This window comes from Onychostruthus taczanowskii, unplaced genomic scaffold (genome assembly GCF_017590055.1).
Source record: "Onychostruthus taczanowskii isolate IOZ18803 unplaced genomic scaffold, ASM1759005v1 scaffold46, whole genome shotgun sequence".
Taxonomy (NCBI): Eukaryota; Metazoa; Chordata; class Aves; order Passeriformes; family Passeridae; genus Onychostruthus; species Onychostruthus taczanowskii.
Window position 1 is genome coordinate 2121688 of NW_024502125.1, and position 13510 is coordinate 2135197.

A 13510-nucleotide genomic window follows, 5' to 3' on the forward strand; every position below is an offset into this window, starting at 1 on the left:
CAGTCACTATGTACATTTTGGATTTCTCCCATCACATTTATTTAACTTTTTTTCTCAAAGGTTTAATTTAATTTTGATTTCCTGGAATGTGTTGAATGTAATTGCTGTTCTCTTTTTTTTGAAAGCTTTTTCCTGTGTGCTGCAGCGTGCACAACAAAAAGCCCTGACAGAAACCCAAAGTTTTCGGTGGGCATTAAAATCTATTAGAAGTTATAATTCTTCCTTTGAGACTTCCTCTTCCCATTATTTTAACTTGCTATTTTTATGTGGAATATTCTGACTTCTGGTATTTGCTAGGATTAGTGACTGGAAGTTTTTGGTGAATATTAATTAAATTTAACTCTGTAAATGTTTTGAATTTATTGCCCCTTCTATTCATTCCTGGAGATTTTCTTAATACTTCTTAGAAGTATTCTATTCTAGTAAATCATATTTTTGACAGGTTTTGCCTTCTGCATATTTTTTTCCATGTGCTATGATGAAATGGGTCACATTCAACATTTTTCTGTAGCCACAGTTCTTTCCAGGCTAACAAGGTTAACTACTGTTTTTAGGAAGAAGAAGTTTCTCCGCAGTTGTTTAGTTTCCATGAAGCCGTGTCACAAATGGTAGAAATGGAAGAGCAAGTAGTAGAAGACCACAGGACTGTCTTCCAGGTAAAAGATAGACCTCCACTTTGTTTTATCCTAATTCAGGAATCCAGGTTTTCCCAATGGAAGTGCATACTCTTGAAGATGGAGGGGCATCTGATCTGTAGTCATTCTGTCTGTCAAAGATTCCTAAACTGATTTATTATATTAACCTGATTGTATCAAACAATCAGGAACAGATTCTGTAACACCCATTCTTTTTCCCATGATTAAAGAGCAGTACATTTCTGTGTCATTACAGAAATTCAGTAAAATTTTCCTTTGCTGGGCTGGTAATTAATAGTTATCTCTCTGTCGGCACCATTTCTGTTTGCTCATGTCCCTCCAAGTATTGTGTCTGAATCTGAGATCCAGAAGAGAGATATGTATTTCAAACTGCCTATTTGATTCCATGTTACAGGTACATAAAGATTTCATTCGCTGTTAGTCAGGGCCTTTGGAAGCAATACTTCCCTTGTAGGTCAGTGCAATGGAACCTTTTACAGTCACAAAATCATGGCAATGAGTTACTTGTTTTCAGAAGGAAATGTGGATTGCTTCTGTTCATAACCTTAAAGCCTTCAGGCAAGCTCTCTGTTTGGCCCATCTGTTCCTAGAGAACAGCAGACCATCAATACACATTATCTCCTCAGCCTAGGTATCTAGCTTAGTGGAACATTGATGTGTGTTCACAATAAAGCAAGATGCTAAATAAAACATCTTAACAGCGGATGTAGAGGTCTAGTTATTATGAAACATTAGCCCTGAAGTAAAACATACCGAAGTGTGAAAGTCATGTGCCATATGCTGAGGCTATGTCCTAATGAGGCTTCTGGAGAGACAAGCTGCATTAGTTTAAGATGTAATTGCCTCTGTGTGTCCATCTGGCCTTCTGCTGGAGATTATTGCTCCTTCTGGCAGTCTCTGGGAGGAAATGTGTCCAAGCCTAAAGTCCCTTAGTTCACAGCATGGATTGTTAGTAGTTTATGCTGTGTGTGTACGTGGGCTGCACTGACACAAAATCCAGCAGCGGTACTAGTCATCTTGTGTCAGCGTTCTCCTGAAAGCAGCTGATCCACAACATCCTTTCCTAATAAAAATGGCTAAAATACACCAACGCAACCTACAGTGCTCTACGTGTTCAGGAGTCTTTGTCTTCAATGTACAAGGTTATGTTAGGTGAGATGAATCTTACCCCATTGTAAGCTCCATCTCTCCTGAAAGCCAAAAACAGACAAGGGGTTTAGATTACATTTTCAGTTTTGCTTGGGCTATGGAGGGAAGGACTTCATCTTAATATGTCAAACCAAGCTTTCTAGTATGCCTAGAACTGTCAATTGCCTTCTTTTTTTTAAACCAAAGCATTTCCAATGGGCTCAGTTCTTCTGATCACAATTTTGCATGGTTCTGTAACACTTAAAACTCCTGGCTGCATTCTTCTTTGCTGCAAGCTTTTTTCCCCCTCTTATTTTTTGTAATGCTCAGAGTGCAAAGATGAGCTTCTTTAAGCAATCTTTATTGTATTACTGTATGTGGATTTAGATCATATAATAGTAAGTTTAAAATAGGTATCCTTTTATATAGCTTCTCTCAAAACAGGGCAGAATTATCTTGGTTCCTTGAATGTAATAATGACCCTGTGACTAGTGGTAAGCAGCCCAAACTTAGAGCCTGATTTCAAAGTTTGACTCTTGTCTAAGGGGAGACAAACATGACAAAGTTTTTAGGAAGAAGAAGTTTCTCCACAGTTGTTTAGTTTCCATGAAGCTGTGTCACAAATGGTAGAAATGGAAGAGCAAGTAGTAGAAGACCACAGGACTGTCTTCCAGGTAAAAGATAGACCTCCACTTTGTTTTATCCTAATTTATGTTCTGTTCCCCAATTTATCAGCTTTACAACCATCTAATGTTCTGAATTTGAGGAGAACTGGGTAGCTGGGGTTTGCCTGTGACGATGTGACCACTGAAATTAAAAAAATAATGTAGAAAAATGCAGTTTTGCTGCATTAGGAATTAGGTATCATTTTTGGATTGAAATCTTTTATTGAGGTGACTAGGCAGTACAATGTCTGCTTATTGTGCGAAAAAGTCTTAATCAGCTCTTTGTCTTGACACTTTGCTGATGTATTTTGTTGTATTTTTAAACTTCTCTTTAGGAATCCATTAGATGGTTGGAAGTTGAAAAACTACTTCTTGAGATGACAGAAGAAGTGGACTATGATGTGGATTCTTACGCTACCCAACTTGAAGCAATTCTAGAGCAAAAAATTGATGTTCTGACTGAACTTAGAGGTAAGTTGCTTTTAATTACTCCTCTGTACACTGTTAGCATATGCCATGGAGACTTGCAGTAAAAACAAGGAGGAAAAAAACTGGTTATATTCTAGGGTCTTTTTTCCCGGCTTATGCTTGCCTTCAGTGGAAGGAGCATTTATTCTGCAGTATAAGAACAAGTTCACATCTATGATCAGTGCATCCTAATGTAAAGGAGGCGTCTATGCTTTGTCTCCCGGAAGTACAAACTCGATCTTGCAACTTTTCTTTTTTTCCAAAACACTAAAGGAAGGTAAGAAAATCCAGACCAACTGTATGAAAAAGAATAGAAGGCCATGCAATGAGGAAAAAGTAGTAGGAACTCCCATTCCCTGCTGTTGTGTAGTGTAGCAGGGAGCCTGCTGTCATTTTTAAGACTGTGCTTAAGAGTGCCATCAAGCTCTGAGTATTTTAGTTGTTACTTTTTTTTTTCAACAGCCTTTGTTTGAATTTTGTCAGCCTGTGTTTGTTGGAAAACAAATTGCATCTAATTCTTAGTGGCCAAAATTAACTCTTCCACTTGTCTTCTAAATTCAGCTTGTTAGTTGGTTATATCCCTGAGATTAATTTTCATTTTTTCCTTTTCATTTTTTGTTAACTGTTTATACTCCAGGAGACATATTGCTATATTGGCAAAAGCTCAAGGGTGGGTTGGGGAGTGATGGAACAGTTTTCTTGATCTATGTTAAAAAACCTTAAGTTAAAATCTCCCTTTTTACTCAGTCAGAGTATCTACTTGGAATACAACAAGCAGATCAGATGTGTCCTGCTTGCCTCCTGAGCATGCTAGTGACACTTTTACTAGGAGTTGGGAGTTTCCTTTTGTTTTTTACTGATGGTGGCTTTCTCTTCAGAAGACAACAATTTGAGACACCAGCAGTGAAAAAATGCAGTTTAGGTGACTACCTGTTCTTCAAAAACTTAGCAGATACTGTTTTTGAAAAGGCTGCTGGAGGTAAAATGCTAAGAGATCTCACATCTTTACAGCCAGTTTAATATAACTGTAGTTTTACAGGAGGAAACGTGTATAGTCAAAAATGCTGTCTTGGTATTGTCTATGTTGTGCTCGTGTTATGTAATGGTCACTGAATTGTTCAGCCTTTACTTCTCCCACTGTGCAACTGACATATTTTTGCCATCATTTTGGTTTCCTTCTTCCCATTCTTGGGCATATTACTGGGGACTGGAAGGGATAGGAATAGAAAAACGAGGATGCTACACTTCCTTCCTTAAGTTGCTCCCATTCTTACTGAATTACAATGAAATAGTGAACGATGCATTTAACTATTTAGAGTGAGTAAGTTGCAAAACTTATTCACAAATGTTTTTCACATTCATAAGAAAACAGAGGGGACTAGAATTTACTGTTCTGGGTTTTAGAATGTACTAGAAATGGCAGACTGTACTCTAAATGATTTTGTATGTTCCTAAAAGTGGTTTGGAAGCTGCTACGAAGGAATAGGATATAGGTAGTGTATATTTCCCTAGACTCTCTAAAATAGGAGGAGAATGGAAGTGTGAACAGTTCACATGCTGGGAATACAATTGTGCAGTTTACAAACCTATCCTGCCTAGAGACAGGGTAGTATCCAAGAAGACACTAAGTTGCTAAGCAACTTGTTTGTATGGTTTTGAATGCAAGCTTAGCTCATTCCCCTTGTAGTTTGTAGCATCAGCTATTTTTGTGGAGGAATGTTCTTTGTTGTTTGTTAAGGCTGGGATGTGGAGGATCAGGGCTTAGTTTCAAAATCTGTTGAGCACAGGCACATCACTTCTCATTCTTCTGTTTTTTCCTCAAAGACAAAGTGAAATCCTTCCGGGCAGCTCTACAAGAAGAGGAACAGGCCAGTAAACAGATCAACCCGAAAAGACCACGTGCCCTTTGAAAAGGGCCTCTGCTGCTAAAAGAATCATGAACCTGTACTGCTGTAGCACACATTTGTTACAAAACCTAGTGACCGAGAGAACTCAACTACTTGAAAGTGTAAAAATGTTAGAAATGTTTGTGGAAATCTCCTGTTTCTTATTCACCTGAATGACATTTTCAGTTTTATGTGAAATGCTCCTGATATCTACAAAATGCTTCTAGACCAGACAGCACAACCTGCAGGGTTCAGATCTGTGAAGCACTTTGTTCTAAATATTTCATTTATTCCAATAGTGAAATGTTTGGAAATACTTGCCATATTTTTAATAAAGTAAAACTGTGGCCATTAAAAAGTCACAGCACTTCCTTCTGACCATGTTCAGTTTTATGACAAAGACCAGCTGTGCAGTTTAAAATTGTGGCGTGCATGCACACCTCACTAGTGGTTTTACGTAACTTCTCTTCCACAGACAGCTGTGCTTAACTCTTCCCATTCTGTGCCTTGATGAAGGCTACTTAACCCTAAATATCCTCTTTCTGAAGCACAGCCTTAAAAAATACATTCCTTATTTGTCAATATAAATTACTTTAGTGTGTGTGTGTTTCAAGAAGACTTATTTTTTGGTGGATAGTTTCATTTCACAGGATGTGCCATATCATTTTAAGAGGAACTGCAGGCTGTTAAGAGTGGTTGAACAGCTGGACATTCCATTTTTCGTGTGAAAATCTGGAATCTTGATTTATTTGGGTACCATTAAGAATAGTTATACAATTTTAACATCTGTAACAATTAAAAAAAAACCAAAAAAACCAACAAATCAACAAAAACCCACAAAAATATAAATCAGTCATTATATATTAAAGGGTAATGTTTTAAGTACTGAGGAGAGTTGTATCTTAGGATAATGCAGATAATATGATATGTGGTATGGTGTGATAATGCTATGTATGGATAAGTTAACTATCAAACTTTGGGGATATATATGTCCATACTGGCCTTTCACATACTGTTTTAAAAACTTGGATTTTGATGCATGACAAAGTTACATGTACATTAACCGTAGTTTGCAGGTAGCTTGAGTAGTTCTGTTGCTTTAAGAAGTAGCTAATACCTATTTTTCCCTTTGTACAGTGCCAGCAGCTGAAAAGTGGGGTGAAATTGCATCATTTGACGATTTTGCACAATACCTCTACCTAGCGCTAATAGAAATCCCACAAATACCTGAATTCTCACAAATGGCGCCATGTGTATCAGCACTTTTTAGGTGGTGGCACTCAAGTTATTTTTGCAAGTCAGTATGCAAAAAAGATTGACTTTTCATGTAAGAACTGTAGATCTCTCTAGGAGTTCTCCCCCTTTCCAGGACTTTGTATCAGTAGACTTTCCCTTGGAAATGTTTAAAAACTACTTTTGGAATACAAGCCTGTTTGTTTGTACCAGGCCTGGAGGGGGGAATAAAGGGAAGGCAATGAAAAGAGAGTTAAATGAGCCAGAACTTCATGTAGTGTTTAATGTTTGTATCTCCCATAGAAAGGTAGGCTATGGGAAGCTCTTGTCGCGTCATGGTTAAAAATAAAAAATCCTCTTGTGTGTAAACATGAAAACTGAAACAATGTAGATTTTACATAATGTGTTTAATAAATTAAGCTATTAAATGAATGACATCTGAGAATTTCTGTTATGCTTTGGGAATGGTTTCAATTTGTAAGTACATCAGTTACATTTTTGAAAAGGCCTCTGCTTTCAAAATAAAGCCAACTCGTCTATACAAGTTCGTTATATGGAAGTTCCCCAGACCATTGTCCTGACTTTAATTTTGCAGCAGATCTTAAAAAAAATCACACCTCTTTCTGAATATATTTTTTAAGATCATCACCCATCACAACTAAAAGGAAAAAAACCAATGGAATAGAAGGCAATAGCTTCTGTTAGCAGGTGATAGTACAGCTTATCATATGATATCAGAGGTTTTCCCTGAAGCTGCTCTAGACAATTCTTACTTTCTAAAAAGCTTCTGAAGACAGAGGCATCCCACAGGAGTAACAGTGGCTTCCATACTATCTGTCCACACAAGCTTAGCCCCACAACCAGGCTATGGCCTACTGTGGGTCCCAAAAGGACAGCACCTTTTTACAAAGCCCTCTAAATTACACGTGTCCTGTCAAGTAGCACATGCTAGCTGAAACTGTGTCTACTGCCAGTCTTTGTACCAGAGCCTGCTATAAGTCAGATCTACACCTGATACTGAAGCAGTTAGAATAAAGAAAAATTGATAGGGCTGGCTGTGGCACTTGAATTTCTGCAGCCCATTGCCATTGTCTGAAATTACTTGAATAGGATTCAAACAAGCTTATTCCTCTCCAGTAAAACAAAAGCATTAAGGAAGTGTGACACGTATCTTCTGCAGTTGTTCCTTCTGTATCAGTCCAACCATATTCTTTGTGGCTATCTACCTAACTCATTTGGTTCTGCATGAAGTGAAGCAGCACTAGAATTGATGAGTTATTAAATTGTGAAATAAATGTGCAATTGAGTTTTTGAAGTCAATGCTTCAGGATGTCTGTAAATTTGAGTGCCTATTTCTATATATGCTTCTTAATCAATTACTTTTTAAAAAAACCGATGGGATGTCAATGGGGCTGCTAGCTGGACTCAGGACATCTTTTCCAACCTTAATGATTCAATGATGTGTATAAATAAAGTTTTTCTTAGAGGAGGTTCTGCTAATTTGCATGCACTGCTCTAAATTCCACTGAGAGCTATGATCTGTGCTAAAACTTTTTCCTGTATTAACAGTGAAGGAGTTACCTTAAAAAATAGCTATTTGAATTTAGTTAAGAAAAAACCCAACCCTGCTGTCTGTGTTTATGAGCCGTGGCCCACTGGTAGTTTTTTTCCCAGTTCCTACAGTGGAGGAAAGGGTAAAGGCAATAATATAAATTATATCAAGCCCACAAGGTAAATTCTTTTGTTTTCTCACTGGGGTTCTCTAAGAGAAGCAGATTACTAACAAGCTTGGAGTGCGGGTATTTATCAGAAGGATGGGAGACAGGCATCTCAAATCAAAAGGCAGTGTTTAAATACACTTTAAAACAAACAAACCAATGATTGATACCAAAAAAAGGAATTACTACAACTTTCCTTTTGTTGTCCAGACCCATTATGGGATGTACTGTTGAGTATTGTACATGAATATACTGAGATGAAGTCCATCATTGGAGAACATAGATTTCAATTGTCATCAATCCATGTTTTGGATATATATAGGAAAACACAGTCATGAGGCAGCCCAGCACCTCGCTTCAGCTGTGAATTTACTGCTTTTAAAATACTTCTGGCCTACTGTCTGAGATAAAACCACATCTAACATTTTATTTTGAGTCCAAGCATACGCACTGTATTCTGTTCATTGCTTTTATGAGGAGCTTGTCCCACTGCACTCACTCTGGCTCGAGTAAAACTTTGGTGAAAAAATACAGCATCTTTCATTCTTGTAGGAGTATCTATGAAAAATGGATGCCTTCTGAATTGAAGCCATGTAGCAATCTGAAAGATTGAAATACGTGTATTACAATTCTCGCAATTTAAACTTCAGCTTGAGGCATTTTTAAGATGTACAAAGAAAATAGCATGAAAGCAGCCACCACTGATCAGCTGCAAAGAAAGAATTTTAACAAATCTGAAAATAAAAGTTATTAGCAAATTTGCATTTTTAGAGATGCAGGTTTATTTTCAATGCAGTTACTTACGTTGGACCTTACCAGGTTCACTATGTTTTTTCAGAGAGCATTACCTGTCTTAGTTCTCCAAATGAGAAACAGCTAGGAACTTTTATCCTGAATTGCGAGAGGATTCATGATACCACCGGAAGAGTGGAATATAGCAGTCAATCATTCACATTTAAAACTGTGCTATAGACTACAGCCTAATCCTCAAGGCAGAGAAAGGCCATGTAAGACTCTAGAGAAATTTGAATAACCAATTTACTCTCTGGCCATTTTTAAAGGAGACACAGAGGGTCTAGTACGCAAACACCTGAAATAGGGATCCTTAGCTAGTTGCTCTCAATATTATAAACAGCATTTAAAATATATAAGTAGGCCTTAAGTGTTTGCTCATGTTCAGGACTGGAAGCAAGGAGTGTCTGGTACTAAGAGGGAAACCCTACTATTCCTCTGCAACCCAATACCAATCTGTGCTATGCAGCTACAGATGCAGATAGAATTTAAAGAAGCTTAAAAGGAAGGCATAAAGAGAAAAAAAAAAGAATACCGAATGAAATCATCTATATCCATTGAACGGGCTCGTTTTTCAGAGTAACCCGTATCTTTTAGAACTGTCTGTATTTTCTCTGCAATTTTGAAGTTTTCAGGGATTTCCTGTCAATGAAAAATGGGATAGAAATTATTTTCTATTCAAAACACAGAAAAATGTTCATTTAAATAATCGAATTATTTCCTGCTCTTAGAACAGTTCTTGTTTCAAGTGAAAAAACATAAGTTATGCTTTTTCTGTTATGGATTATTGTATTACTGTGTTGGATCTGAATTTTTATATCTCCATTCATTCATTATACATGAATCACAACCATATTGAAAAGCAGACAAGAAATATTTTATTAAATTAGTAAAAGACCTTGAGACATACATATATGGACAATATTGTAAAAATATACTTGATTTTAAGCTTTTTTATTATGATTTAATTGTAATTACCCTTTTAGATTTTTCACTAAGAAAAGAGGCAAGTTCCTCCCACCTTCAGACTCTTTTGGAAAATCTTTGATACATTAAGCTTTTCAATGTTAATATTTTACTCTTATAAAAGTCAGAATGTGGGTCACAGTATACAGAAATAGAAGAGATTAAGAAGGAACTTACTGTATTATGTAAGGAACAATGAACTCGGTAATTATGATCCAGCAACTGCTCTACTGCACTTGATCTGAAAGAAATACATGTTTAGCCTGAAAACAAACTGTAACTATTGTTCACTCAATTGGTCGTTAATGTCTACTATAAAAAACTGTAACAATTACACAGAAATGTTCTTTTTCAAAAGCTGCCTAGTTTTCTTTTAAAAGAAAAAGGTTGTGACACATCAGTATAAATCTTCCACCATGGTTTATTGCTGACTATGTAACACTGCTATGCATTTGCACAAAAGAAATGGTTAAGTGGTTCTCAGCTTGAAGTTACTTACTTAAATGCTGCAGAGAGTGTCTTGTTTTTCCTAACAAAGGCTATCCTTACCAGACCATCCCACTCCTGGAATGGAAAATTTCATAATTTTAGAAAGTAACATACAACTACTACAAACAAGAACAGTCACTACTGACAACTTCAGAACAATACTGAACAGAAAGGAATATCCTTCATGGAAATGTCCTTCTAAACAACACAAAACCAGCTGTATCTTGGGTAAAGCAATACAAATGGAGGAGAAAATACTTCACCCCCAAAACCCTTTGAATTGTACTTTTTCATGCCTTGGTGTTATTACGTGCACAAAAGGCAGATACTTGAAGAAAATCTGGCTGACATTGGGCAAGGCTGAAATGGTCTTGAAGTGTTTTAAAAATTAAGAATACTCTTCTGTAACATTTGTCTTCTGAGATTACACACACTTGTCTGAAGATAAATCTCATATATTCCTTTGATCAAAACCTGCAAAATTATCAGCCAGAAACATCTCTGGGAGACTTAAACCATGATGAAAGGGACATTATTACTAGCAGTTCTCCAAGTGACCATGGTCTTATGAGTGATACTGTACACAAAGCTGCCCCAGTTGATGGTGGCATGTTCTGTTAATGTCATAACACAAGCCTGATCAACAGAGAAATAAGCATTTTGGAAACTCCAATGAGTAGCTGGTAGTTTGTATTAGAATCAGCACATGGAATTGAGTAGTAAGTGGGAAGAAATATGAAATTATCACTAACATGTTACGTCAAATATACACTGCTCACCTGGAAGTTGATAGGTGGTGGGGGGTTCTTTGGCTCTATTCTGACAACACTGGATTCGACTTTGGGAGGAGGCCTGAAGTTGTTCTTTCCAACCTGTTAGGTAAGAGTAGTCAAGCAGCTGTGTGAATAAGCAACAAACTCCTCACATCCCTTCTGTGTTTGATAGCCAAGCTACCTGAATGCAGAGTGACGTACCTTCATCAGATGGTCCACTCGAGCCAATAACTGAGTATTAATAGAGAGTCTGCAGTAAAGTTTGCTTCCTGGCTTTGCAACTAAACGAAGTGCAAATTCCCTTTGAAACATAAGGATTGCACACCTGAGAGTAACAGAAATGAGAAAATTGATTCTAAGTATTCAATTTTTATGTCAGCAGCTAACTAACGCACTTAGAAAACATACAATTTGCCTCAGCACTTAGAATAGTAAATGTTTGTAATAAACAACTCTGCCTTGATTAGTATGTTGAAAAAAACCCCAAAACCCATCACAGAACTTGGTGAAGTCATCCACATCTCCTTAAATCTATTACATAATTTGATTATCCATACTGCTAAATGGATCAGGATCAAAGAGACAGTCTAGTCTGAGAGTTGCCTGACTGTAATAAATCATTTAGAGTAACTCCCTGCTGAGTCCTTCAAATCCAAGCTTTCCAAAAATTGACTGATAACGTTACCAATGTTCCTCTGAGAGAAATCAAAAGCTGATGACGTACTGATGTCTGACACACAGACAGGACAGTTACATTTTTAGATCAGACAAGAAAGTGACTTGTCATTGATTCTACCCTTTCCAGCCTAACTTAGATAGGAAGGTATTTGAAATGCTATGATGCCCTGCTTATCCCTGGAATAATACTTAGTTATAATACTAAGGAGATGTAACTCCTGTTTTTATCTGTTGGGCATCCACTGTTGCCAAGTTTAAATTTTCTCCTCATGCTCAATACATCAACATAAACTTAATTTCCAGGCACTGTCAGACTATGTATTACAGAAGAACTTTAGTGCAGCTCTGATGTGATCCATCAAACTGGCATCTTAGGAACTAAAAAAGTATTGGATTTGAAAATATTTTTAAAACTATTTTTTTTCCTCCCAGGTAATACAGAGTTCTATTCTTCCACATACCTGAAAAAAGGTCGATGAAGCAATAATTTGAAAACAAAAGGTGAAGAAATCTGAGAAAAAAAAATAATAATGTTATTATAATTTCTGGGAAATCAGCATTTAAAAATAATTTTTTAAATTTTAATAATTATTTTAAAAATAATTATTATATGCTATGTTGTTTGTCCCATACCTGGTAAGGTAAGTTAGCCACACATGCATCAAAGAATGGTAAATCTGTTTTCAAGATATCTCCAACCTTGATTTCAAGTTTGTTTGCTAGACACCTGGGTGAAAAGATACACTGTGGTTATCCTCAGAGAAGCACTGTTGCCAAAATTTGTACCAAAGTAGCTCCACTGCTTTAAGTGCTTCCTGTTTCCATAATTGATACTTACGTGCCCTGGACTCTCTTCTGAAGCTCACCAACAAGTCTAGGGTCAATTTCACATGCAATAACCTAAAAAAAAAAGTATCTATTTGCAATTCCATGCATCTCCTAACTGGAATTTAATCATAAAAACCCCAACCCAATATTTGTTGCTGTGGGTTTAAAGAATCCTTTCAAAATCCCTATTTGGCTATGCACCTTCCACCCTCTCCAATACAAGCAAGCTTTACCACATAAATGGATGTAGTCTGATAAAACTACACAAAATTTATGTGTTCAGCTAAAAACCCATTGGGATCATTCATATGTTAAGAAAAGTATCAATGGGGTAATTCTACTTATGTTCATCACACCCATGAAGACCCTTCTGCTTGCCATAGTCTAAGCCACAGCACAGTCAGAACTTGGGAAGGGGGTGTATGTGAGAGAATTTGCATTTACTTTTTTCACTTTCTCCAGCATCTTTACTGTCAGGTTTCCAGTTCCCGGGCCCACTTCCAGAATGACATCCGTGCGGCGCAGGGCAGCCTAAGGACAAACAGCATTTAAGTGCTTCCCTAGCACCAATTTCGTGCAATCATTTGACTTTAGAATCAAACTAAGCGCTTTTGACACAGTAAAAAGTCGGAACCGGGTACCAAGGCAGCGTGAGACCCGTTTAGAAAGGAACGGGTGGCAAAGGGGGAGAAGGAGAAGGAGAATGTCCTGGCGCTGGTTTCTGCCGCCCCGCGCTCACAGCCAGCTACAGAGCAGGACGAGCGGCAGGGCCCGCAGCGCTCACAGGCAGCCAGAGCGGCAGCCGCGGGTGCCCCGGCCCCCACCTTGTCGATGATGCTGTTCACCACGAGGGGGTTCTTCAGGATGTGCTGCCCGGCCCCGGTGTTGAAGAGGATGCCTAAGGAAGAGACCGGTGTGTTACCGTGGGCAGCCGCCGGCACCCCGCCAGCCCCGGCTCGGGTGCGAGCGCCGGCCCGGCCTCGGCTCCGGGGATCTTTTCCGCCCGCCCGGTCCGGCCCACACTCACCGCCGGCGCGGCCCTCCCGGCGCTCCGGCCGCTTCCCGGCCCGCGCCTTGGGCATTGCGGCAGCTGCGCTCGGATCCCTTCGGGCCCGCTCGCTCCGCTCCGGCTCGTCTCACCTCGGCCGCTTTCGGTCGGGCTCGGCCCCGCTCGGCCCCGCGCTCCACGTGCCGCGCGGCACCGCAGCTGGCGAGCGGCCCCGCGTGCCG

At 38.5% G+C, this 13510-nt stretch overlaps 2 protein-coding genes across 3 annotated transcripts in view; one reads left to right on the top strand and one right to left on the bottom strand.

Annotated features, from left to right (window-relative positions):
- Positions 1–6468, top strand: part of KIF2A (kinesin family member 2A) — a 54532-nt gene extending 48064 nt beyond the window's left edge. For both annotated transcript variants that reach the window (XM_041414590.1, XM_041414591.1), the window contains exons 18-20: positions 555–656; positions 2785–2920; positions 4742–6468. In XM_041414590.1, the coding sequence (XP_041270524.1) occupies positions 555–656; positions 2785–2920; positions 4742–4827 (324 nt within the window). In that variant the 3' untranslated portion in view covers positions 4828–6468. The remainder of the gene's footprint in view (positions 1–554; positions 657–2784; positions 2921–4741) is intronic.
- Positions 6425–13497, bottom strand: DIMT1 (DIMT1 rRNA methyltransferase and ribosome maturation factor). Its single transcript, XM_041414592.1, has 12 exons — positions 13308–13497; positions 13105–13178; positions 12725–12811; positions 12291–12352; positions 12086–12179; positions 11914–11963; positions 10976–11099; positions 10781–10873; positions 10012–10076; positions 9690–9753; positions 9082–9188; positions 6425–8355 (listed from the first exon to the last, which is right to left on the bottom strand). The coding sequence occupies exons 1-12, from the start codon at positions 13360–13362 to the stop codon at positions 8313–8315; spliced, it is 918 nt and encodes a 305-aa protein (XP_041270526.1). The 5' UTR covers positions 13363–13497; the 3' UTR covers positions 6425–8312.
- Between the last annotated feature and the right edge of the window lie 13 nt (positions 13498–13510).